General features: G+C 38.0%; 1 protein-coding gene across 2 annotated transcripts in view; it reads right to left on the bottom strand.

Annotated features, from left to right (window-relative positions):
- Positions 1-341: 341 nt before the first annotated feature.
- CALU (calumenin) overlaps positions 342-25,496 on the bottom strand; it is a 29,309-nt gene continuing 4,154 nt past the window's right edge. The window contains exons 2-7 of one of the 2 annotated variants that reach the window (XM_008585387.1): positions 19,818-20,049; positions 15,262-15,455; positions 11,338-11,504; positions 10,564-10,624; positions 4,004-4,203; positions 342-2,745 (exon numbers count right to left, since the gene is read on the bottom strand). In XM_008585387.1, coding sequence (XP_008583609.1) covers positions 2,641-2,745; positions 4,004-4,203; positions 10,564-10,624; positions 11,338-11,504; positions 15,262-15,455; positions 19,818-20,038 — 948 coding nt within the window. In that variant the 5' untranslated portion in view covers positions 20,039-20,049 and the 3' untranslated portion in view covers positions 342-2,640. Of the gene's footprint in view, positions 2,746-4,003; positions 4,204-10,563; positions 10,625-11,337; positions 11,505-14,995; positions 15,190-15,261; positions 15,456-19,817; positions 20,050-25,496 lie in introns of both variants that reach the window. The other variant, XM_008585389.1, reaches the window with a different exon arrangement.

Here is a 25,496-nt window from a genome sequence, read left to right as displayed (position 1 = left end):
GAAGAGACTTCTTGAAATAAAAATCAAGATAAATGTTGTGTGTACATCTAGGAATGGCTTGTGTTTGATATCAGATAATTACGTAATGAGCAGCTGGGCTCCTCTCCAGTTGAAAGGCCTAAGGGGAAGCAGAGATGGCTGCAGCTGTAGTGAGAAAGACTCTAGAAGATTTCAGAAGTAGGAGGAAAGGAGTAACCAACCTGGGAGAAGGCAGTACTTTCTTGCATTGGGAAAGGGTATTGTAAACCTTCTAGGAGAGTTTCCTGTAACATTTTAGAGCACCCATAATTCTAAGTTAGAGCTCCATTTCTTAGAGAATGAAGGACATACATACCCCACAATGAATGTAAACAGTTTTATTTAGAAACAGATTGGTACCTGTTTGCATCATAGAATATAAAACTTGGTTTACACTCTATAAAAAATAAACAATATCCAAATTCAAGAGAGCTAGCATTCACAGAACACACAATGTGGGTGTGTAGCTACTGTTCACCAGTCTCAGGCTTGATTTAAACCAAAACAATTATCCAAGGGTAACATTAGAGGTTAGAGTACAATATTTGCTGCTGAGTCCCCAGCATCCAGAAGTTGCTGTTTTAGCAGATTAAGGTTTGCTTTCTAAGTGCATGATTTTAACATAAGGCCTGGGTTCTCTGCACCTAGTGAGCAGTGAGGCTCTCTTGCCACACGGTTCATGATGTGTCCTCTCTAACTAAGCCAGGGTTGGTAGCATTATTAATGTCCTCTGGTCTTCTTACAATAAAATTTGGGAATCTGGAGGGCGAGAATTTCCATTACCCTATATTGGGGTTAAACTTAAAAAGAGTGAATCTACTATCAAGAGCTCAATGCAAAGGCTGGGGTGAAGTTACATGATGCCTGGCTTTTTACCATTCCAAGTAGCCCACCTCAACATGATCACAGAAGACCAAAAGATATACCTAGGTTCAGATTATAATAATCACCCAGTACCACCTGAATGTATTACCCAGAAAGATGCAGGAAATAATAAAGGTTATGTATACATATATTTATCTTAGTAACCTGAGGGCTAAAACTTGGAATATAATAACTTCTTGAAAGAGGTCCGTCTATAAGAAAGGGACCAAAAAGGACAGAGATCGTGTTACATAAAATAGGGGTCAAGTGGAGCTTGGGAACAGAGGGTGGTTTCTTTAGCTTTTTCTACAACATCCTTCTCTCTGAAAAGGACTGGCAACCTGTTGATCCATGATGTACTTTTCTTTTGGCAGCAGGGAGAAGGGGAGATGAGGGAATGAAGTGTGGTGGGTTGAAGGCAGGAAGGGTGAGCAATGGTCCTCAAACCAAAGAGCCCTCTCACCTTTGAGTCTGATCTCAAGCTCTCCATCAGACATGAAAAGAGGCCTGGTAGTAAGTGGTTTGCGTTCTGAGGTATGAGGATCCCTGGTAAATTCAGCAGCATGTGGTTTTTGGAAAGAACACTGCAACCAAGCTAGATAACTAATACTGCTAAATAACTACTGTTCAAAAGAGAGAGGGAAGAAAAAAAAAATCCCCGCTATATTGGGAAGTTCTAAGCTTTCATATAAAGTGGTCCAAATAATCTTCTCTTTATTTTATATTAGGGTTTCTTAAGAGAATTCCCTTTCAGTGATCATTCCTCTTATTTAAAGGCACTTTCAATGACATGATTGGAAAAAAATGAATTTTAACTGCAGTGAAACCAAGATTAATTCCTCAGCACACCTGGGGAAGAGGAGCCGGATGGGGCACTTACAGTGATTTCAACAGGCCGATAATTATGTCGTGAGCATTTCAACAGATGCACACCCAGAAAAAAACTGTATGCCTTGAAAGCACTCACATTTTTCCTTTAGCTTTCCAGCTATTTCTATCTATAGCTCTGTAAAGAGATCACATTCACTACATGATTTTCAAGACTCTGGCCCTAACTCTTCCCACCACAGCTGTGCTTGACAAAATTAGCAAACAGCTAGTCCTATAGGGGGGGGAAAAAAAAGAATAAAATCAAGTTGAGCCAAGCTTTCTTATAGCATAGGGATCTGCCCTTGCCCAGATAATGGCAGAATCAGCTGCTGGATCCACAGCAACTGAATGGAAATGTGTCCCCTACTATTTGTTAAATGTCAGACTTTTCGATAGGTAAGAGTAAGTGTTATCGCTCTAATCTAAATTGTGGGGTATATTTTTTTCCTTTTCTCTCTCCTGCACATTTCTTATTGATCTCAGGCTTAAAAAATTAGTTAAGTGAGAATTATAAAAATTATATAAGGGGTTGAGAAAGAGTAAAGGGCTAATGTTTGCCTACAAGTGTGACTTGAGGATCTTTATCCTTCATATCATACTCCCAGCCAGACAACAAATACAAAAATAAACACATCATGTTATACATAATACAAAGTGTAACTCTACAAACACAAGTGTACTAGTTAGAGTTGTTCCTCAGAAGCACGGTTTCCCTCCAGTCCCTCAGAGAGGAGGAGGAGGAAGAGGGACGGGATTGTTTTCATTACGCCTTTTCACGTCTTAAAAAGTTTGTAATAACAGTCTCAGTAGCGCAAACAATTTAGTGTGAAACCAGAGGCTGTAAAAATAAATTACTTTTGAATAAATGCAGGTTCCTCTGTCTGCAGCTCAGAACTCATCATGTCGTACTAAGGCCTCCCCGAAATCTGTGGCCTGGCTGCCCACAAATAAATCATACTTGTCAACAATCTCCTCCTTGGTAAGCTTGCCATCCTGCAATTAGAGAGAGCAGTGAATTGAGGCAGAATATATTTTCCATTCCAAATTCAGAAATACTGCCATAGAATAACAGGGGTTAATCAGGATTTAAGATTCTATTTCCCACTAAATTAAATGTGAACTTCAACTTTCATCCCCCTGCCCATCCCCCACATACCCAGAGGGAGGAAAATAACAATTAAGAAATTTCTCTTATTAAGAAAGTTAAAAGTGGGGGAATGGAGTACAGCTCAACAACTCAATGCTGGAGATACAGCGTTTACTGAGGAGAAAACTCTTTTTAGAGCAAATATGGGACATCTAGATATGGGTGAGAGATGGTCAAAGATAATTGGGCAAATACTTCAATGCAAATCTGTTATTGTCTAATAGGAACAACAAAATCTACCAATATCAAGCCTAGTCTGCAACTTCACTCTGCCCTAGCTACCAATCAGATTACAGACACAATCCTAAATGGAGGCTCAGACACTCATCATCTAGTTTCTCAAGGGATGACCACATGAGTTTCCTTTTCTAGTATCTCAGGACACAGTACCTAGCTATTGAAGTGACTCTGAGCAAGAACTCAAAACAGACCAATCCTCAAAAAAGGCTCTAAAATAAGAAACTGCATTTGAAACTGAAGACTAGCCTAGATAAATGAATGTTCAGAGCACTAAAAATCCACACCCTGAGATTGGTTTCAGCTTACTCCAAGCAGAACATTCAAATCTCTGAAAAAGGTGACAAGGCTTAGTGGAATACCACACTTAATGAACTGAATGCTCTAGATAATTGATCAAGGACAATTTTAACAGGTTCCAAAGAAAAGCTGATTTATAACCTACTACAAAGGACCTAATTTTAAAAAGTATATTTGATTTAAGAAGAAAATAGCCAGCTTTGAGTAGGCAGAATGAACCTGTAATAGATAAAAGAATAAAGGAAGTAACAAGAAGAGAACCCCCCCCCCAAAATTCCTGGGGATGCAAAGATAACAAGTGATGATGCATGCTGGGCACAGGCAACACACAGAAGCTCTTTCTGCAGCCCAAATTCCTTCAGTGAAATAAGCACTGGCAGAGGGACTTCTAAAATGAGATAAGACAGCTATTGCTGCCCAGAAAGTTTTCAATCACCAAATTTAGATCCTTAGCAGACTTGGACTAAGTCCTTAAATGCTCTATGTACCTTAATAGAAATTTTTTAGGCAATCCCCTAGAAACAGACTTCAGTCAATGCTAGATTGCTCAGGCCTGGCCAGACTTACCTTGTTCTGGTCTGACTCGTAGACCAGGTGCCTGGCTTCTGCCTCTGCATGATCATAGTCTGAGGGGAGGATCCAGTCTTTGGTCTCTTCCTTATCCATCTTCCCATCACGGTTCTTATCTCGAAACTCAACAAACTGCTCTCGCTCTGTCTTTACCCACTCTGGCTCATCTACATTTCCATCATGGCTGTACATGTCACCTGTGTGCACAGACATACATACAAAAGAAGGGTTTGTCTTCTTTCAGAGACTGCTTCCTCCTAATCTGGCCTGACCTTCCACCTCACCCCTGTTTGCAACCTAGTGACAATTACAAGGGTATTTCAGGGCAGAGAAACCTTAGGAAGCAAGATATTCTCTGAGGCTTAATTACCGATCTTGAATAAGAATATTTCCAGCTACTCATTTTGAGTGACATGAGAGCAAAGAGTTCTTATACCTTAAAAAATGCAGAAATAAGAAGGGATAACTAGCATCAAGAAAAGTAACTAGTCTTTATCCCCTCATTTCATTTCACCCCCAAGTAGCTAATTAAATTGGACCACTGGTTTTAGAAAGATGCAGTTTTAAATTCTCAAGGAGACTAGGGAAGTGTATATTATAAGCCACAACTGTCTACCAACCAATTACCACATAAAGTATACAATGGCCTTCAGATGGGGCAAGTATGCCCCTGGAGAAACAGGAATATCATCAAGGAGTATACTGGAAGGGGGCTGGCCCGTGGCTCACTTGGGGGAGTGTGCTGCTGACAACACACGTCAAGGGTTAAGATCTCCTTTACCAGTCATCTTTAGTTGGGGGAAAAAAAAAAAGGAGTATACTGGAAAAGGACAGTCATGAGAGAATCTGCAGGGAAAGTGAAGGAAAATGGTCAGGGCCCTTTGGATGTTCAGAATCTTGCCGAGCATTTGATGTAAATATGCACATGTGCCCAGGTGTTCCTTGATTATTGTCTCATGTAATCACACATGTGCACCCGGGTGTCCTGGGTTATGGACTTAAGTATAAAGGATGAGTGGCTCCGATCCATGGTGCCCCCCCCCCCCGTCCCCGGGATGGCCCCAGGGAGACCACTACTGCTGCTAGAGGCTGTTGCTGCAAGCTGTTGCTGCCAGTGTCCCCGGATGCCCTGAGAGGCCACCGCTCCTGCTGCTGTTAAGCTGCTACTGCTGCTACTGCTGCTGACTGAGCTCATGTCATCTACCAATGGCTCCCGGGATCTTTCCCAATTACCTGGCGTGGATCTGCGTGTGAGGGGTCTGGTGACCCAGTCTGTACAACGGGTTTGAAGGGTCTGAGCCCTAGCCCTGACAATACAAATGGAAACTTAGTATAACTAAACTAATGAAACATTTTGGCTTTAGTTATGAAATGCTTGGCCATACAATGAGCATAGCTATTACCCTAACCCAACAACTGGCATAGTCACATAGCAATACAGAATCAAATTCCAGATCTTCAACTTCCACATATAGTTTTTCCTAAAAACTGATTTGCATAAGAACGTATCTCTGGCTATCAAGCTTCTTTCCCATTTCCCCTTTCACAATCACCTTTCTCCCACTTTAAAAAAGAAAGGCATATTCTCACCTATCTTGAAATTTACTAGAGTGTAAAAAGCTCCAAGATGATGAAAAAGGGACAATTAGAAATATTACTGTTGATTCTGAGAAAGATGTGTAAAAAACAGGTAACAAATTCTTTTGTATGTGAAGAGGTTTCTAATTCCTCACTTTAAAAAAACTGAGAGGGTCTAACTCAATTTTAACTAATGGATCATTAAAAATAATTTTTGATGATAGATCACGTGATTTCTTCTTCTTTTTTTTTTCTTTTTGTCTTTTTTCGTGACTGGTAACGGGATTGCAACCCTCAGTGTCGCGCCCGCACCACCTGCACCGTGACCGGCAACGGCATCGCAACCCTCGGTGTCGCGCCCGCACCACGCTCAACCAGTGAGCGGACTGGTCTCCATATGGGATCCGAACCCTCACGGGAGCGCCGCACTCCATCGAGTGCGCCACCGGGCTGGCCCAAGATCATGTGATTTCTGACATAACTCAGAAAGAGTTTCGAGAACGAAGTGACACTGCTGAAACAAATCTTCCATTCTCATCAATTTATTAATTTATGCAAACAAGGTCTCTCAGTACTTCCTCTACAAAAACAAAAATCAGGAATTGGTGCTGAACAGGTTTCACTATAACAATAATTGTCATCTGTGGATACAAAACTACTTGAAAAAATGTATCAGAGGGCCGGCCCATGGCTCACTCGGGAGAGCGTGGTGCTGATAACACCAAGGCCACGGGTTCGGGTCCCATATAGGGATGGCCGGTTGCTCACTGGGTGAGCATGGTGCTGACAACACCAAGTCAAGGGTTAAGATCCCCTTACCGGTCATCTTTAAAAAAAAAAAAATGTATCAGAGACACATTTTGGTTTAATAATATAAACAAAATGTTTGCAAGAAATGTGATTGTTTGTGTATTAATAATCATAACACTAACTTAACCTGGAAGACTCCTTAAAAACCCTTAAGAGGCTTATAACAGAAAATAATTATTCTCATTTCAATTTATATACACAATATTCTTGTAGGTAAAGTATGTCAAGGTTATTTAAGGCTTTTAAGATAAAATATGTTAGGATATAATTCTGTGGGAGAAGTAAATTGAAAAATAATGTAAGAAACAGGAATGGTATAAAATTTCCAATTATTAGAGAACAGCTTATTTTTTTAAGACAATACTATTTATCATCCATCTTATGACTTAAGTGGTATAAACACCCCCAAATCCCTGTAAGATTAAATGAAAAAGTGTGACCAAGCAATGCTCACACTGTTGCAAACCAAACACTATAATTTAAAAAAATACAGTACCGAAGTACCATTTCCTTTTTATTATTAAATGCAAAAACAGTGGCTAATATTCATCGAGTGCTTACTATATTCTAGGCATCATAATAAGCATTCTACATATATTATCACTTCTGTTTTCATTATGAAAACTTTCAAGCAAATACAAAAGTAGAAAATAGTCCAAAGAATTCCCACTGATCCATCAAACTCAAGTTATCCGGCTTTTGCCACACATGCTTCTCTATCCCTTTTTTTCCTCCCCAGAATTATTTTAAGGCAAATCCCAGACATCGCTTCATCCCTATATATTGTAGAATGTATCTCTAAAAATTATGGGCATTTTCTTACAGCCATGATGCCATTATCCTATTTCGTAAAATCAATTCCTTCATATCCTTTAATACCCAGCCCAAATTTGAATTTCCTGATTATCTTTTTAAAGTCGGTTTGTTCAAACTATTCATATGAACGATGGTAGGTAAGAAGTTGCTATGATATTTAGATTTCACAGATTTATTTTAGAATTAAGCTACTTTAAAATGTCAGTATTTACAACCAACAGAGACTATTCTTTATAACCGTTTAAGCTTCTAATTAAATATTTTAGATGCCAACTTTAAAATGTGTAAGGGAGGGCTGGCCTGTGGCTCACTTGGGAGAGTAGTGCTGATAACACCAAGACCACGGGTTCGGATCCCTATATAGGGATGGCCAGTTAGCTCACTTTGGAGAGCGTGGTGCTGACAACACCAAATCAAGGGTTAAGATCCCCTTACCAGTCATCTTAAAGATAAAAAAATAAAAAAAAAGAAGCTAGAATATATGATATAATGTAAATGCATTTTAAAGTGACATGTGTAAAAATTTTAAAAATTATTATTATTATTTTTTTCCTTTTTGTCTTTTTTTGTGACTGGCAACGGATCGCAACCCTCAGTGTCGCACCCGTACCGGACCAGGACCGGCTACGGGATCGCAACCCACGGTGTTGCACCCGCACCTCGCTCAGCCAGTGAGCGGCCGGTCTGTATGTGGGATCCGAACCCTCGGCGGGAGCGCCGCCGCGCTCTCAAGCGGTGCACTGTAGCAGTGCGCCACCGGGCCGGCCCAAAATTTAAAAAATTATTTGAATTTCTATTTTAAAAGGATTCAATCTATTTGATATTAAGGAATTATTAATTTTTTTTTGGTTGAGATTATCTAAAACAAGTTTTTAGAAATATGTAATGTATCTTAGAGATACATAACCAAATGTTTACAGAGGAAATTAGATGATGATTGGGATTTCAAAATAAGAAATAAGGTAAGGAAGTGGATGTGGCTGAAAAAGGATTGGTTGTGGGTTGATGGTTGTTGAGGCTGGGGATAGGTACATGAGGGCTCATTATAGTACTGTATTTTATAATTTTGTGTATGTTTGCAATGTTCTATAATAAATTTTAAAAGAAGAATTAAACAGCATAACTCTGGTGGCTTGTTATTAATGCTAAATGTCAGAGGCAAATAACTTTATTTCTTTATGATCCTCCTCAGTAGGGCAGAAACTGACACATCTCTAGAAACTGGAAGATACTGTCTGGAAGAATGTTAGGTTTACACAACCCAGCAACCCAGATGTAAAAGCGTTTGCATTAGTTACTGACTTGCAAAAGCAAGCTACACACACATACACACACACACACACACACACACACACACTCTCTCTCTCTCTCTCTCTCTCACACAAACACACACTCAACACACACACACACACACAAAAACTCTCTCTCTCTCTCTCTCTCTAGATATTTTTGGTAACTTTAAGATATAATTCCTCTGCCTTGAATATGATGCAGAGGGAGACAAAAATATCTCCTTATTTGGCCCCAATGCTTGGTAAGTGATGGTACTTAACAGTCACAAAACTTAATTCCTCTCATCAGGTCACTCAAACGAGTTCCCCATAGTTTTAGCAATGGTGATAAAGTGGCAAAAGTCAAGAATGAAAAGATAAAATACTTAAAAGTAGAAAATCCTATAAATGTCAACGCGGGCTCAGTAAATGCCCCCAAGGCATTTATCTACTGTCTTGAGGAACTCCACTAAAAAAAAAAAAAAAAAAAAAAATGAATTTTTTTGGAAAAAATCCTTATCTTCCATTGCTCATCCCTCTTTCCCTAAAAAGCTCAAAGTACATCAAGTCTTAGAAGAAAGGGTGGTAAATATACAAGGAGTAATTCAACAGGAATAACTCTAGAATATAAATAGCAGGTAGGAGTAGACAATATCTATGCAAAGAAGTTACCGGTTCAATGCAGTTTAATGACAGGTAATAGAGGTAGAGCTTAAGTCTCTCTTTCAGGCTTAAAATAAGTAAATATTTCAGGTAAAGATCAGAGATCTAAAAACAAACTGGCTTATCTGAAACACAAAACCAGTGGTGTACCAGAATAAGTTACTATGAGTAAAAATAAAAATATTAAATATAAAAATACTAATACCTTTTGAAATAGAATATTTGTTACAAAGACATTTACAACAACAGTATTAACATTTTCCATCTCTTCTTCACCCATTTTAATTTCCATCAGAAATTGTGAAACAAGTTGTTCAACTACTTGGTAAGAGAGGCAGCTCTTTTTTAAACCAATTGGAAAATCTTAGAATTATTATGAGGATAATAAAAACAGAACTTTACATGAGAGAAATAAGCCTTGAAAGTGTAGCATCCAAAAAATTAAAATTAAAAAAAAATTTACACAGACAACTAAAAGGGAAAATGGCAAAAAGGAACAACTTTAAAAAACAAAATAAGTGCTGGCCGGTTAGCTTAGCTGGTTAGATAATAGTGCTGGTAACACCTTGGGCCGGCCTGTGGCTCACTCGGGAGAGTGTGGTGCTGATAACACCAAGGCCACGGGTTCGGATCCTATATAGGGATGGTCAGTTAAGCTCACTGGCTGAGCACGGTGCTGACAACACCAAGCCAAGGGTTAAGATCCCCTTACTGGTCATCTTTAAAGGAAAAAACAAAAACACCAAGAAACAAGGTTTGATCCCTGTACTGGCCAGCCACTCCTCCACACCCCCCAACAAACAAACGAAACAAAACAAAAGGAAACTAGTCAGAGAACCAGACAGAAAACATGAGCAAAACAAAGTATAAAGGAAAGGCTTTAAAAGGAATCAGCAACTCCTGGTCATTTCTTCACTACCTGTCTCTTTTAATCTATTCCCTCTCTCCTTTTCCTGGGTTTCCTAATGCCAGTCTAGGCTCCCTGCAACTACTTACAATTCCATAGGGCATCCAAGGTATACTGTATTTGTGCTGCCCAGTATAGTAGCCACTGGCCACATGTGACTGCTGAGCACTTGAAATGGGATGTGCTGTATTTTAAAACTTAATAATTTATATTGATAATAAATGGACAGTATTTTGGAAAATTAGGTTAAGTAAAATACATTACTGAAATGAATTTCATTTGTTTCCTTTTACTTTTTAATGTGGCTATTAGAAAAGTTAAAATTACATATGTGGCTCACATTTATATTTTGATTGGACAACGCTGCTACAGATACTTTGTCACGACCCACTATTTATCAAACTGGTATGGCTTAACGATCTAGTAAAAGTTAACTCATGGGGCAAATTGTTTCTACATCTTCCAAAGCTCCTCAGCATCTTCCAAAAAAAACACTAGAAATAGAGACTTACCAATATACTCTTCTAGATCAATGAAACCATCAGCATTCTTATCTATATCCTCCATTGTTTCCTAAACAGGAAAGAAGAAGAGACTATTAAAGTTAGTCTCTGAATAAATTTGCCAGTAGAGAGTTTGGTATCTAGTTTAGGAAAACATTTGTAATTCATTTAAAGCACACAGACACATGTGCATATGGTTAAAACCATACGAAATTGATGTTTTTCTAGCTAGAAATGGTGAAAAATTAGAAATTTCTTATCCTTCCACCTAAAATAACTATGAATCTTCTTGGACAAACACTGACACTGCTTAATGATGAACTACCCCACTAAGCCCATGATGATCTACCTGGTTGCACTAGTCATGCTGAAGTCATACTAACAGGAGACGTTACCAGTAATTATGTCGACAGCTATAGATAGTCAATGTTATCAATAACTGCCTTCTATAAGAATTCTTTAGTATCATTGTTATTACTCAGTGTCTGACCACCAGTCATGGGACATTTTAAAAAATAGGATTTCCCCTCATTCTCACAATATGAAGCTACCAATGAAATGACAAAATACATTATCTGATGGAAAGTATCACTGCACAAATAGAAAGCCTAAGGCACTTAAGAAAAATGACTTGATCAATGTCACAGAAAAAACAGTGACTGAATCTGGCTAGTACTTGTATAGCAAGTCATTCTCCCAAATATACAGGAAAGGCTAAAGAGGAAAGATGGCAAAAACAAGAAAAGCAAATGAGCTGCTGCTCGAGTCCTTGATCTCACCCACCTGCACTACTATATCTTTCATGTAGTCATACTCCTCAGGGTGCAGGAAAGCTGTGAACTCCTCCTTTGTGGCAATGAGGTCTCCATTCTTGTCTGCCATTTTAAACCTCCGCTCATCTCTAACCATCATCTGTTTATAGTTAAATCCATCATCAGGGTCTGGATCATCTAGAAAACAAAAGTTTAGGTCAAATCTTAAAAGCTTCCAGAAAACATGAAAGTGCATGGAGTGGAGAATCAACTTCCAAGAAAGATAAAGAAAGCAATGAAGAAATGATTATTTCTTGATTATACACAGGTAAAATTGCAACATTATGAAGACATTTCGTTTTGGGCTAAAGCTCCAGTAATCAGACTGCAGAGTCAAGACCAAGTTCAACGTATATGTTTGCCATTCCAGATGGAACTCTGGATCCTGGACTATGTAATACTTCACTGTTACTGGCATTAAGTTTTCTAGAAGGGTTGAATTTTCCAGTTACATCTGGGAGGAATGGTGGCTCTAAAGTCATACCCTCTGGCTTTGAACTCTATCACTTCCTAGCCTTGGACAAGTAACTTAACTGTGCCTTGGTCTTCTCATTTGTAATATGGTGATAGTAATAGTGCCTGCCTGAAAGGACTGTTATGAGGTTTAAATGAGAAAATAAATCTAAGTTAAGTGCTTAGAACAATGCCTGGCCTACTAGTATAGTTGGCTTTCAATAAATGTCAGGTATTGCTATTTTTATTAAACATTAGGCTACCGTGAAGAAGCTAGACAAGGCCTTCTACCCCATATTAAGGACACTTAGACTCAAGCAATAGAACATTACTCTGAAAGGTCACACTGGTTTTATTAGCCAACCCAGAAATCTACTAAGAGTTAGCAGTACTGTTCATCCCCCATTTATGTAAAACTACAGAAAATGCAAGCTAATCTAGAGTTACAAAAAGTAGATCAGTAGTTGCCCAAGGATGGAGCATGGGGAGGGCGAGAAGTATTACAAAAGGACATTAGGAAGTTTTTGGGGTGATGGGTATGTTCATTTTCTTGATTGTAGTGATGGTTTTATTGCTGTATACATATGTCAAAACTCATCAGTTGTGCTCTTAAATATGAACTGTTTATCGTATGTCAGTAATAAAGTGGTTACAAAAAAAATTTAAACATCAGATAACAACCAAATTGAATTTGGACACATCCATCTGTTATGATGTTGAACTGCATAAGTAGCAGTTATCAAGTCTCTACATATCAATCTAAGAATGAAGTTTAGTTTATTTAAGCTGAAAAACTGTGAAGGAGTTAACTGACAGAAAAGTAATAAAAACTTTTTAATCCAAGTTGATGTGTGAACCAAATACGATAACAGATGTTAAAAAACTAAGAGTAAACGACATCACATTAAAGGTAAGAAATTATTGTTCCTGCAGCATATTAATTAAATAAAAAAGATATGGCACTAGTTTTATAAAAAGACCCACAGGTCCCCTTAACAGTAACACCATTTGATACTATAGTTCAATCTTTCCATACTTTAAGCAGTTTTAAATAATAAAAACAAAAAACTATTGCTCCCTTTCATTTTTTTGTTGAGCATTACAAATTCAGTAAGACGGCTTACTGAATCATAATGCTTTGGGACCCTGTATATGTATATGCAATGCTGTAATACTCTGGAGATACAGAATTAAGGAAAATACCACCCTTCTCAGATACTAAGTCATCTCTTCTAAACAAATACAAAACGTTTCAGTACTAATTATATAGCATAAGGAAGGTAACAAGACAACTTATACATTAAGACCAGATTTTTAACTAAAAGCCTTCCTCTTCTCCTCCTTGGGGTAAAACATGGAAACTGGAATCAAGTGGCTTAATAGCAACATGCATACATGGGGATGGAAAAAGGAAGATACAAAATTTTATTTTTAATGACAAAACTTATATGCGTATAGCCATGCTTGGAGTGTTGTATCTATCCTAAGCACCATTTTATGGCCCTAGCTGGCCTGTACACAGTTTTGGGTAGGCTTTTGATTTAGTTTTGGTATAGGCAAGGTGGATCTTAGTATTTCATGTTTTACTTGTGGCAGACAAAGAGTTAATGTTCTTTTTGTGGACAGTGAATTCACTGAGACAGATTTTAACTAAGAGCTAAGATGATTTACACCTGAATTCAAAATTAAATCAAGAACACACTCTCACAAAAACTCCCAGCACTTCTCTAAGCTGACTCCTTACCCCCTGAATGCTGTCCACCCACATGCCTCCAGGGAAAGACGCCTTATAAAGACATTGCTTCTCCAGCCAGTACTTCAGCTTATGCATAGTCTCAGGCAATAGAAATACCCATTACATTGAATCATCTGCTCTGTGAGGTAACAGAGCTCTCAACAGATATTTATACACATAATCACACAAAAGTTAAAGAATCATTCTGGGCAGCAAGTGAGAGCCTATGTCTGAGCTGAGATTTATTAACACACTGTTTTGTTTAGATCACCAATAGCCTATCCGTTGCTTCATATTTATAATTAATTCCAAACAAATTAGGAAGGTGTTGGACCTCAGCCAGAGAGCAAGAGGCATGGATGCCTCTCTGCCTGTGCTGACTTTTTAATACATGTGTTCTTAATTGGGTGAAGGATGTGTATGGTTCTTGGCTAAGTGTCAAGCATTGAGAGAGACTGCCTCTTTGGTATTAGGAATGAGAAAAAGCCTGAAACAGAAATCAAAGTCTCTTCACCAGAAATGCATGCAGTCCTGTAATTAACATGGACAGCTGGCTATCCAGTGGGGAAACTGACCATTACACACTCACTGTTAGTCACTGGGGGAGAACGCTTGCTTTAATCTAGAAATTTGACTAACATCCAGGATAAAAATGCAAAAAGTACTGTTTTATATGTTCTTGACTCAAATTGTAACCATGTACAAGAGAGGAGTTTCACTAATAAAAACACTCTGGGTCATTAACTCAGTAAGATCACCACCTAGTATTCAGCAGCAGGCAACTGTAATAAGTAAAATTAAACTACTAACAGGTGGCCCAAACATATGCGCTACCAAATCAACAGAAAGCAATCAAAGTAACATTTATTTGTCTTGAAGCATTGCAAAGCAGGCTGATAAACTCATGTGTCAGAGAAAACAAATGGGAAATTTTCATTTCTAAATTTCAGTAAGCAGACATACTTAAATGGTTAAATTTCATCAAGGAAAACGATTTTATTTGAATTTTATTTTATTAAAGAAAGACAGCAATTTCCCTCCTATTCTCACCAGTTATAAAGGAATCTAATTTGGTTTGAATTTCAGGTCCAACATTTTAATGGGACCATGTCAAGAGATATCTCAAAGCCTCTTGCTTTTGCACTGTTGGAACAATGCAGCTTTGTAAATGAGATCAACTCTAAAAATTGTCTCTATGAGGGATGACAGAAACAATGGTAAAATATATCTGAAATGCGTAGAAGATGCCAGACTTCAGAAAACAAAAATTAAACAAATTAAAAAATAGTGTACAAATTTAAAGTAATAAAACAAAGGAAAATTAGCTTAGCATCCAACTATTTAAGATACGCACAATTTCTTCCTTTCCTTTACTGCGTGACCCATTTGTTTCTTTGACTCAAGACCACGGTCTCTGCCAGGCTGACATCTTGCCCCTTACCCAGGTAAGTGCCATAAGTCACGTTTCTGTACTCATCCCAGGAGATTAAGCCGTCTTGATTCATATCAAACTCCTGCCATTGGTTTTCAACATTGTCATATATGTATTTCTTCTGGGCGTGCTTAATCCAGGATTTCAGCTCCCCCTCCGTCACAAACCCATCTTTATCCGCGTCTATTTTATCTACAATCATTCTACAAGACAAAACAGTTACGTTTCAAGGTGCCAGCTCCACAAGGCTTTTCCCCCAGATAGTAGGGACCTACCTAAAACGTAGCCGTAGGTGGCATTTTTATACTCCTCCCAGGAAACGAGGCCGTCCTCATTGAGGTCATGCCCCTTCCACTGCCGCTCTACATCCTCGTAAATCCAGCGCTTTTGTGCAAATTTAATCCAGTCTTTGAGCTCATCCACAGTGACAAACCCGTCCTTGTCGCCATCTATTTTACTTACAATCTTTCTGTAGAAAATGCAGAGAAATCCAGCAAGAGGTTAAAAGGACACAAGTCTCTGGACTTAGCCAGGTGTGTGCTGTGACCACAAGTGTTGCCCAGGGCTAACACATGGAAATAAAAAATCTTCTCTAAAACAAAACTGCCAGACAGGCAACTGAACATTTTTCTAGGTGGCCCATTAGTGGTCTATAATGAACCATCTGGATAAGGTAAGCACAGTCCATAGCTGGTATATATGGATCCAAAAGTGAACCCAGCCTACCTCTTTACAGGTAGGTTTCAGCCTATGGTCAGAGCTCACGAGTGAATATCCATTCCTATGTGGGTTCTACACTTCACAAACAACATGTATATCTTCATATTTTTCTTTATTGCTTTTGGAAGAGAATCTCCACATCTTGGTAAATAATTGCAACCACTGACATAGTTTTCTAAAAATTCAAAATATTTAAGTCTGACTTTAAAAAATGTAGCTGCTTTTCCCCCCCCAAGTAATACATTTGGTTTTTATTGAGATAAATTCACATAACATAAAATTAACCATTTCAAAGTGTACAATACAGTGGCATTTAGTACAATTTAGCTGTGTTTAGAAAAAGATAACACTATTGTTGAAAATATAAATATCAAAAATAATTCTGGGGTCATTTCTACCGTAAGGCAAGATTAATTTAAAAAACAGGTACACAGACAGGAGAATGCTTATCTAAAAAATGACTAGCAGCTTTTATATATTATGCTGAATTGGATTTTTACATATAACCATGAAAACAGAGAACTCAGGAAATGATGTGGTAGGAATGTATATATCTGATTACAAAAATGTTAAGCTGAGATGGTTAGTTACAGATTATAAAGCAAAACAGAGCTAAAGAATCAATATACTTCTCCCTTTATAAGCGTCTTTCTTCCAGAGCTGTCAAATTAAGCATTTAAAAATAAGCGCATGATATAAAACTCCTATTTAAAGATGCAATAACCTACTTATAGAGGCTAAGACAATCTATGTGAAATCACACATGTAAGCAGCCCAGTTTGGAATAGGAACTTTAAATTAAAACTTCCAAAAGAAGAGAAATCTTGGCATAGCAAGATTTAGTATGCACTATTACTTGCAAGACTGAAAAAGACTGTCACTTAGCAGCAAATAATGACTTTCCCAGTTTGTGTTCATTTCATGAATACAACACGGGAAAGTGATTAGAATCAGAGTGTTAGCAACACTATGAAAAGAGACTCATCTTGATATTGATAAGGCGTTAGCCATAACTATCTATTGCCAAATCCTATAATTAACAAGCATTTTACTTTACACAGAGATGTGTAATCTTGTAGCTTTTGCTCTAAAATGCTAATAGAAAAGGTAGAGCAGTAAAAAGCCATTTCTCAAACAACCTTCTCTATCTACATGAACATAAGGACAAAATTTTGCAATTTTAACTTTGTAGAATTTTAACAATATTAATAGATTAAGTTATGCAAGTATTGAAAACTTCTGCATTATCTATAATGGGATCCAGTTTGTGCCTAAATGGTATTAGCTACCAGTACTGCCACTGTATAGTTAAGAAAAAAAGACACGGTATCAGAATCCTTCCCATCCCCAAAAGATATTTTTAAACTATTATAAATAGCCTGAAGAGAAGGATCACCCACATAAAAAAGGGCACATGACTGTTCAAGATGGGCTTTTCTTAATGAAGTTGGCTGAACAGCATTCTATTCAATGGAAATATCCCAAATGGTTTAACCAGTGGCTGGCAAAGTTTTTTTTTTTTTTTAAAGAAATAGATAGTAAATATTTTTGACTTCGTGGGCCACGCATAGTCTGTCAAATATATGTAAAAATTTTTTTCTTTTACAAACTCTAAAAATGTAAAAGCCATTCTTATCTCACTGACCATCCATCCTGTAGGCAGTTGTGAAAGAACACTGGAAATGGGCATGTCCTATTTCAAGAATGAGGTTCTAATCTCTGATTTTAAAAGCCTATACAAGTTTATGAAGCTAATGGGGTACTATTCCTATGACACTGGAGAAACCTACTGAATGTAGCTATAATGCCACTAAGTAAGCATTTATTCTAGGACACAATGCACTTGGTGGATCTCATGTTATTTCTCCTAAGAGGTAACACATGCCTTTAGATTTTAAGTGGAATCACACAAACCCTTTAGTTTTTTAAGAAATTGGGTTATGCTCCGGAAGGGTGCATAATATTCCTGAAATTCTCAGCATGCAAAATTTTGTATTCATATATGTGCACTTTTCTGAGGAAGAGTCCTTAGCTTTCATTAAACTCCTAAATGGTTGGGACCTGTGATCCCCCAAAAGGATAATGAACTGTTCTAGTTCATTTGTATAGCAAATACATCAAAGATGAGAACTTTTTAATATTAAGGACAACCAACTCAAAACAAACAAACCTTCATTTGAATAACACATAAATGAAAATTAAGTATATCTAGACTTTTTTTTTTGGTGGGGATGGGGAGAGAATAATAATACACATGTAAGAAAAAATATCCTACTTGTCAACACTCTTAATTAAAAAAGGGAACTGAAAATTGTATATTAAAATTGTTTTAAAATGCTTCCTGTGGTCTTTTAGATATTATTGCTAAAGATTTCAAAAACTAGTGAATTTGTGCAACTACAGTTGTAAACAATGACTTATCTCATAATAATGACTTGTCTTATAGAAAGATGGAAAAAAGGGGAAATCTGTTATTTCCAACCTCTGATATAGTCACCTACCAAAACAATGTTTAGAAATGCCGCAGTAAATAAGTTATTTTAAAAAAAAGTTCACCTGGGATTCTTGCTTCTAACAGTATGTCACTGTATAAACTTGTCACTATCTCCAAAATTTGGGAGAAGCAAACAGTATTTACTTCAATCATACATTCCATAAAAAACATGACTCTATCATCTTATTCTAATCAAACAGAATCTGCTCATATGTTGAACTTTTGATAATATTTACTGATGACAACTTTTTCTCTACTGAAAACTGCTAGCAGAGTTATTCTATGACCTGCAAAGAGTCAGAACATCCTCATTAAAGTACCATCTACCCTAAATGACATCAAACCTAAAGCTCCCTTTATTATTTAAGAGTAATTCTGCCAAGAGATATGTGCAGACCAAAATGTGGGTTGGACATGCACAATATTAATAGGTGTGATATGAAGACTGAGAACACTCTCATGCACCTCTATTTTCAGCCTGGAATGTTAACACAGTTATAAGATTAAAACTGAAAGTGAACATGGTCTCTCAAAGTTAGAAAAGCAACCTAACAGAAGACTGACTTTTTGATATATGTTTTCTATATCTATTTTCAAATGTTCTGGGATAGTTGCTCATTCTACATAGCAAAATCTTTTGATTATTTCTGTCAGTGTTGAGGAATAAAATATTGTACCCTTCAGTCAGCAGACAGCCCAATGAACGAATAAATGTATTCTGAAATATCTTGCAAAGCAAAGCCTATAATAATGTGTTATCACAGCACTACCCATGAATGGGAAATATTTTTGGACATTTATATGTGGTACAAGTTTCTTGAATACAGTTCAGAAAGTTGCACCAATGGTGCTCACTGAGAAAATTTTCACAAAATTGGCCTGTATTTCCTTAAGAAACAAGGCTTTGGAAGAGCCAAAAAAGACATTCTCAGACTCCCAGTTAGAAATAATCACCTGGGATTCCACAGAAATCAACACTTAAGGTAAAACGCTGCCTACTGAAAGCACCACGGAACCTGACTATGGTCCAGCTATTATTGAAACAGTAACTCATATTCTGACATTAAGACCATTACCTGTTAAAATCTTCTAAAAGGTAAGTTTGGTTTGTTTGGTTTTTGTTTTTTAATTAAACAATTACCTGAGAGTGAAAACAAAGAAGGTGAAGGACACCCTGGAAAATCATAAATTTTACAGAAAATAGTCCATGGGGTCCATTTGCAGTTTATTAGCCACTCAATGACTTGGCTTGGGCACAATGAATAAATAGGTCACAGACAGTTTTTTAAAATTAAAAGCAGCAGAGATAAGAAGCCCCCCATGTACTGTTCTTCTATGATCAAGATGATGTAGTTCAAAGCTGGGTCCTGTAGAAGTTGATACTTTTATGCAAAAATGGTTTTGCTTTGTAGAATGAGGTATAAGTTGTTATTCAATGGAGAAATGTATGAAAGCAGGTGCTTAATTAAATTTTAATTAAGCAATTCTGTGGTTAGCTTTCAGAAGATGTAGTTCAACACAGCTTTACTGGTGACTAAGCCAGAAAAGAAAAAAGAATTAGTTGATTTATAAAGAATGTCATTATCCTAACTAGCCCCCTGAGAACTGGCATCTTACCCAAGCCTTTCCTTGCTCTCTTCTGGTGTCAGCTGATCAAAAGTCTTTGCTTCTTCAGCACCCAAGAAGGCATCATGGTCATAATCAAAACTCTGATCATCATTGTGAACCTTGTCACTGAGCTGAGGCTCATGATGTACACGATCCTTCTTTTCTGTGGGCTTGCTCAGGGCAAAAGCTGTGCACAGGGACAGGCACATAAGAAACTGTCGCAGGTCCATGATAATCAGATCTTAAAGAAAATGAAAGTCAGTTAATGCAGGAGGAGGTATGCTTAATAATTAAACAAATTAAAAGCTGACATCCTAGTTATTACTTTTACATACAAATCTATGCAACCCTTTTTTCTTTTTTTCCCTCAAAAGATGACTGGTAAGGGGATCCTAACCCTTGACTTGGTGTTGTCAGCACCACGCACTCCCAAGTGAGCTAACCGGCCATCCCTATATAGGGGATCCAAACCCACAGCCTTGGTGACATCGGCACCACACTCTCCCAAGTGAGCTAAGGGCCGGCCCCAAATCTATGCAAGTCTTAAATGACTTGCATATATTATTACTTAATCCATAAAATAAGTATGGTGAAATATCACTCTCCAAATATTATGGTGAGAAATTTTTACCAGTTTCCTTCATCTGATTGTAGGCTGATAAGAAATTTATAGTTAAAATGTCCGCTTTGTAAGTAGTCTCCCTTCAAAAGCCAGCAAAGTAGGACTTTAATCCTTTTGCCCAAGTTTATAAGAGTTAAAAGTGAAAGGACCACAATTTAAATCTTGACTCCAAATCCTTTGCTTTTTGTACGATATCAGTGATCTAGTCTTTCAAACCTGGCTAGTTATTAGAACCACCTAGGAAGCTTTTTAAAAAAGTTTCCCCTGTTGTTTAGAATCTCTGAAGTTGAATCCAGCCATCCATAACTTTAAGTGCTTCTCAGGTGATTCTATGTTCATCCGATTAGGAATCAATGAAATACTCAGCAGTTTCCTTGGTCTACAGTACCAAGTCTCTCATGTTCAGGCTCAACCTTGAATCATCTTCAAAGACCACACCATTCAGATGGACTGGTCATAAAACAACTTCTTTATCTTTTTGTATAGTAGTGGTTCTCAAACTTGTCCAAGCGTAAGGACCACCTGGAGTCCTGTTCAAAGTACAGATTTCCAGGGCCTACTCCAGGACTTCAGAATCTCTGCAGTCACAGGTGATTCTATGAACAAGCAGAAGGCTGAAACACCTTATTGATAAATGTGAAAAAAAAATTTCAGAGAAACTGCAGGAGAGAAAACTGTCTAGCATACAGTATAGATACCCCACAGTACTGTCCAGAGAGGTTAAGGTCTTGGAGTAAAATAACCTGTAAAATTAAAAATCAAGAGAAAGGATTTCCCCAGACTTTCATATTTTAATTAAACTTTTATCAGGAGAATATGGATTCTGAATGCTTTTTCCCCTTCAGTGAGAATTTTTGCAATTTCACATCTCTTATCTCCTTTATGCCTAATCCCTGGTACCTGTGAATGTGACCTTATATGGAAATAGGGCATTGGCAGATGTAATCAAGTTAAAACAAGGTGATACTGGATTAGGGCGGGCTGGGCCCTAATTCAGTGATTGGTATCCTTATAAAATGAGGGAAATTTGAACTGTTATGAATGAGATAGAGATTGAAGTGATGCATCTATAGCTCAGGCAGTGCCAAGGATTGCTGACAACCACCAGAAGCTAGAAGAGGCAAGGAAGAGAGCCTTCACTAGAGAGCACAGCCATGACAGAAAATAAATTTTGTTCTGTCAGTTTGTAGCAATGCTACAGTAGACTCTGCAAGACATGAAAGTAAAGGCATTATCTTATCCTAATCTGCAGATTAAACTAGTGTTGGGCTGGGTCACAAAGCCTTCAAACCCATCCTGTGCAGACTGGGTCACAGACCCATCATATGCAGGTCACGAGCTAGGTAACTGGAAAGATCCTGGGAGCTGCTGGTAAGGTTGACATGCTTTATTCGGATGTGAGCTCAGCCTCCTCATTGATTAGACCTGTTGTCCTTTATACTAAAGGCAGATGACCAAGGAACACCTGGGTGCACACATGCAATTAACGTATTTACAACAGACAGGCTGAGCCATGCTCAGACGGATATGAGGTGAGGGAGCCTGACCATTCTTTCTCCATTTTCCTCACAACTAGCCATAGCCTTCAACTTCCCCAGTTGTAGGGAAGTAGCTAGTGGAACTAGCTAATCTAAGCACTCACATCTTATATATAAATACTCACAAAGTAAGAAAATTCTTTCAGCGTAGTTTCTGTTGGGAAAATATAGGAAAATGGTCAGGGCCCCTCAGATGCCGAGCATTTGATGTAAATATGCACGTGTGCCCTGGTGTTCCTTGGTTAGTGTCTAATGTAACTGCGCATGTGCACCCAGGTGTCCTGGGTTATGGACTTAAGTATAAAGGATAAGTGGCTGTGATCCATGCTGTCCCCCACCTCAGGATGCCCCCAGGGGGCCATGGGGAGGCCACTACTGCTGCTAAAGACTGTTGCTGCCAGGGCCCCTGGGATCCTCTGAAGAGAGGCCACCACCGCTGCTGCTGTGGACTGAACTTGCGTCATCTGCCAATGGCTCCTAGGATCTTTCCCAATTACCTAGCATGGACCTGCGTGTGACAGGTCTAGGGACCCAGCCTGGCATGTGAGGGGTTTGTGACCCAGTCTGTACAATGGGCTTGAAGGGTCTGAACTCTAGCTCTGACAATATAATGGAAACTTGTATAACTAAAATAATGAAACACTTTGGCTTTACTTATGATTTGCCTTACTCGACAACTGGTGTAGTTGTGTAGCCTTCAGCTTCTAATTCAGTGGTTTTCAATCCAGACTACACCTTAGAATCACCTGGGCAGTTTTTAGAAAATGTGACTACTAAACCCCATCCCTAACCAATTAAATAAGACACTATCTGGAGGTGAGGCCTGGGCATTAATATTTTTAAAAGGATTCCTAGATGCAGCCAGGTTGAGAACCATTATTCTAACCCAACTCTAAAAGGGCCATAGTAATACCTTAAAGTGTATTTAATATGAAGAAACTGCATATATCTGATCCTCCTGCAAAGTTTTGGGAACTAGAATGAAGGGAATAAATTGGGTCAGGGGATGGAAATTAAATATGCCAATATATTACATGTATTTCAATGTATCCATTTTCTTGTAACCCCCACATAATAGCTAAATGAAGTTATATTGTATAATTAGCTTGGATTTGTAGACGCCTTTGGATTCAAACTAAAAATTTCTTAGTGCAGGTGAACATGTTATATAAAGATTCCTTAAAAGTAAAAGGAAGCAAATAAATACATTTAATTAACACAGCCTAAACTGCTGATTATAAAGAGGCACAACCTGGGGCCTTCATGAACAACTTTCAGGTTGTGAAAGGGCGAGCAAGGGCATTGTATGCAATCACTGGGAAAGCAGCTCAGTGGGGGAAGGTGGGAGGTCCGGAAACGGCAGAGGAGAAAACCTCAGACAGTAGAAAGTCTTATAGAGGTAAATAGGACAGTGCCAATAAAACAAACAGAAATTTACTGCTGCTGGAAGCGGCGGCTGCTGCTGCTAGTGCCCCCAGGATCCTCTGCAAGGCCACTGCCACTGCCGGACCTCTAAGCTACTGGACCTGTAAGCTCCTGCCGCTAAGGAAGCTGAGGACTGAGCTCATGTTATCTGCCAACAGCTCCTGGAATCTTTCCCAATTACCCAGCATGGACCTGCATGTGAGGGGTCTGGGGACCCAGTCTGTACAATGGGTTTGGAGAGTCTGAGCCCTAAATCTGACAATATAAATGGAAACTTAGTATAACTAAAATAATGAAACATTTTGGCTTTAGTTATGATTTGCCTTACTTTACAATGTTGTTGAGGTTTTCTGATATATCCAAACAACATCTATTATGTTAGAGGCTTACAAGATCTAGTAAAATCAAGAGTCATAGTAACAAAGGACTTTCCTTATGCCTATTAATAAGGAGACTTCACATTTAGGAAAATTTTATAAATGATTACATCATCAGAATAAAATACAACATCTAACAACACTTGCAAACCCCAAATATTACAATAGGAATAAATACTTTAGGCCCTACAACACTATCAGGGAAAGGACAGATACTGTTCAAAGTTTTGAGACATGCAGCATATAGAGATATAACACATTGACTCATCTGCAATTTAGAGGGAAAAATACATTTATGTTTGAGGCTTAACATCTTGATACAAGAAGTCCATAGAGAATAAAAGCCTAGTGATCTGGCTTTATTTATCCATTTCTTTTTCCTTTCCCCCTCTCTCAATTAGACTTCCAATCCCACCTCTCTATAGGCTCCTTCATTTTGTCAATCGATACTTCTCACATCTCCACAACCCCAAATTAGTCTTTCCCAGACTCTTTCTTCAAGTTTCCTCTTCCCTTTCCTTCTCACAGTTGTCTACACTGCTGCCTGTTTCCTCACCATCCACTATCACCCGGAAATCTGGCTTTGTCTTACCACTGATGAAAATGCCTAAAAGGGTCATCAAGGACCACCTGATGGACAAAGCCAATGGTCCTGCCTAATTGTCTTCATCTCTCTGCAATGGGCAATGAAAAATCTGCACTTTAAATAACTTCCACTTAAAAAAAAAAAAAAAAAAATTCCACTTAAAAAAAAAATTCTGTGTGTCCACATATATCAATTCCTGGTTATTAGAAACTAACAAAAGGCCTCTTGTTTTATGAATACAGGCACTACCCACCAAACCCAAAAAGTGGCTCCACTAGATTTATCTAAATCCATATACATATAAAAACGTTCAAGTAGAAACAAAGGATATTCTCAAGACAAAGTATATTTTATGTGGGAAGATGTGAAAAGAAAAAGTACAAAATAACGTCACAGAAGGCATTTGAAGAAGTACATTAGTGCAGTTCATTTTTGAAACATCTTTCTCTTTTCAACCAAACCAGAAAGCTAAATGACCCTTATTTTCCTCACCCCCTTCAACATAACTGCACATTAATAACATCAGGAAAAAATATGATATACATAAGTGAAGGACTTAGCTGTATGAGCTTTTACCATATGATCTAGAAGGTAAATCAATGGTTGTGAAAATGCACCTCATCTCCCATTTCTCAAATGACTTATAAGCGTATCTCTTTAAAATTCTGTCCTTCCCCTACCTATTAGAAGAGTAACACCTAATATTTTTTTCTTTCTTTCTTTTTTTTTAAAAAAAGATGACCGGTAAGGGGATCTCAACCCTTGACTTGGTGTTGTCAGCACCACGCTCACCCAATGAGCAACCGGCCATCCCTATATGGGATCCGAACCCGTGGCCTTGGTGTTATCAGCACCGCACTCTCCCGAGTGAGCCACGGGCCGGCCCTAATATTTTAATAGCCTCTATAAAATAAGTTTAGCTTTGTGTGAAAGAGAAAGTAAAAATAATGAGAGATAAAGCATTAGTTACCCTCCCATCTGTGACTACATCAAGCATCACAAATTTCATGTTAATATTCATTAGAGAAACATTTTCTTTTTCATACATATTAACACAAAATTATCGCTATTGTTCGTATAACTTCGTATAATGGATGCTATACGAAGTTATTACGCATAATACGAGTATATTTACAAAAG

Source organism: Galeopterus variegatus, unplaced genomic scaffold (genome assembly GCF_000696425.1).
Source record: "Galeopterus variegatus unplaced genomic scaffold, G_variegatus-3.0.2 Scaffold3550, whole genome shotgun sequence".
Lineage (NCBI taxonomy): Eukaryota > Metazoa > Chordata > Mammalia > Dermoptera > Cynocephalidae > Galeopterus > Galeopterus variegatus.
This window is presented reverse-complemented; position numbering and strand designations above follow the sequence as displayed.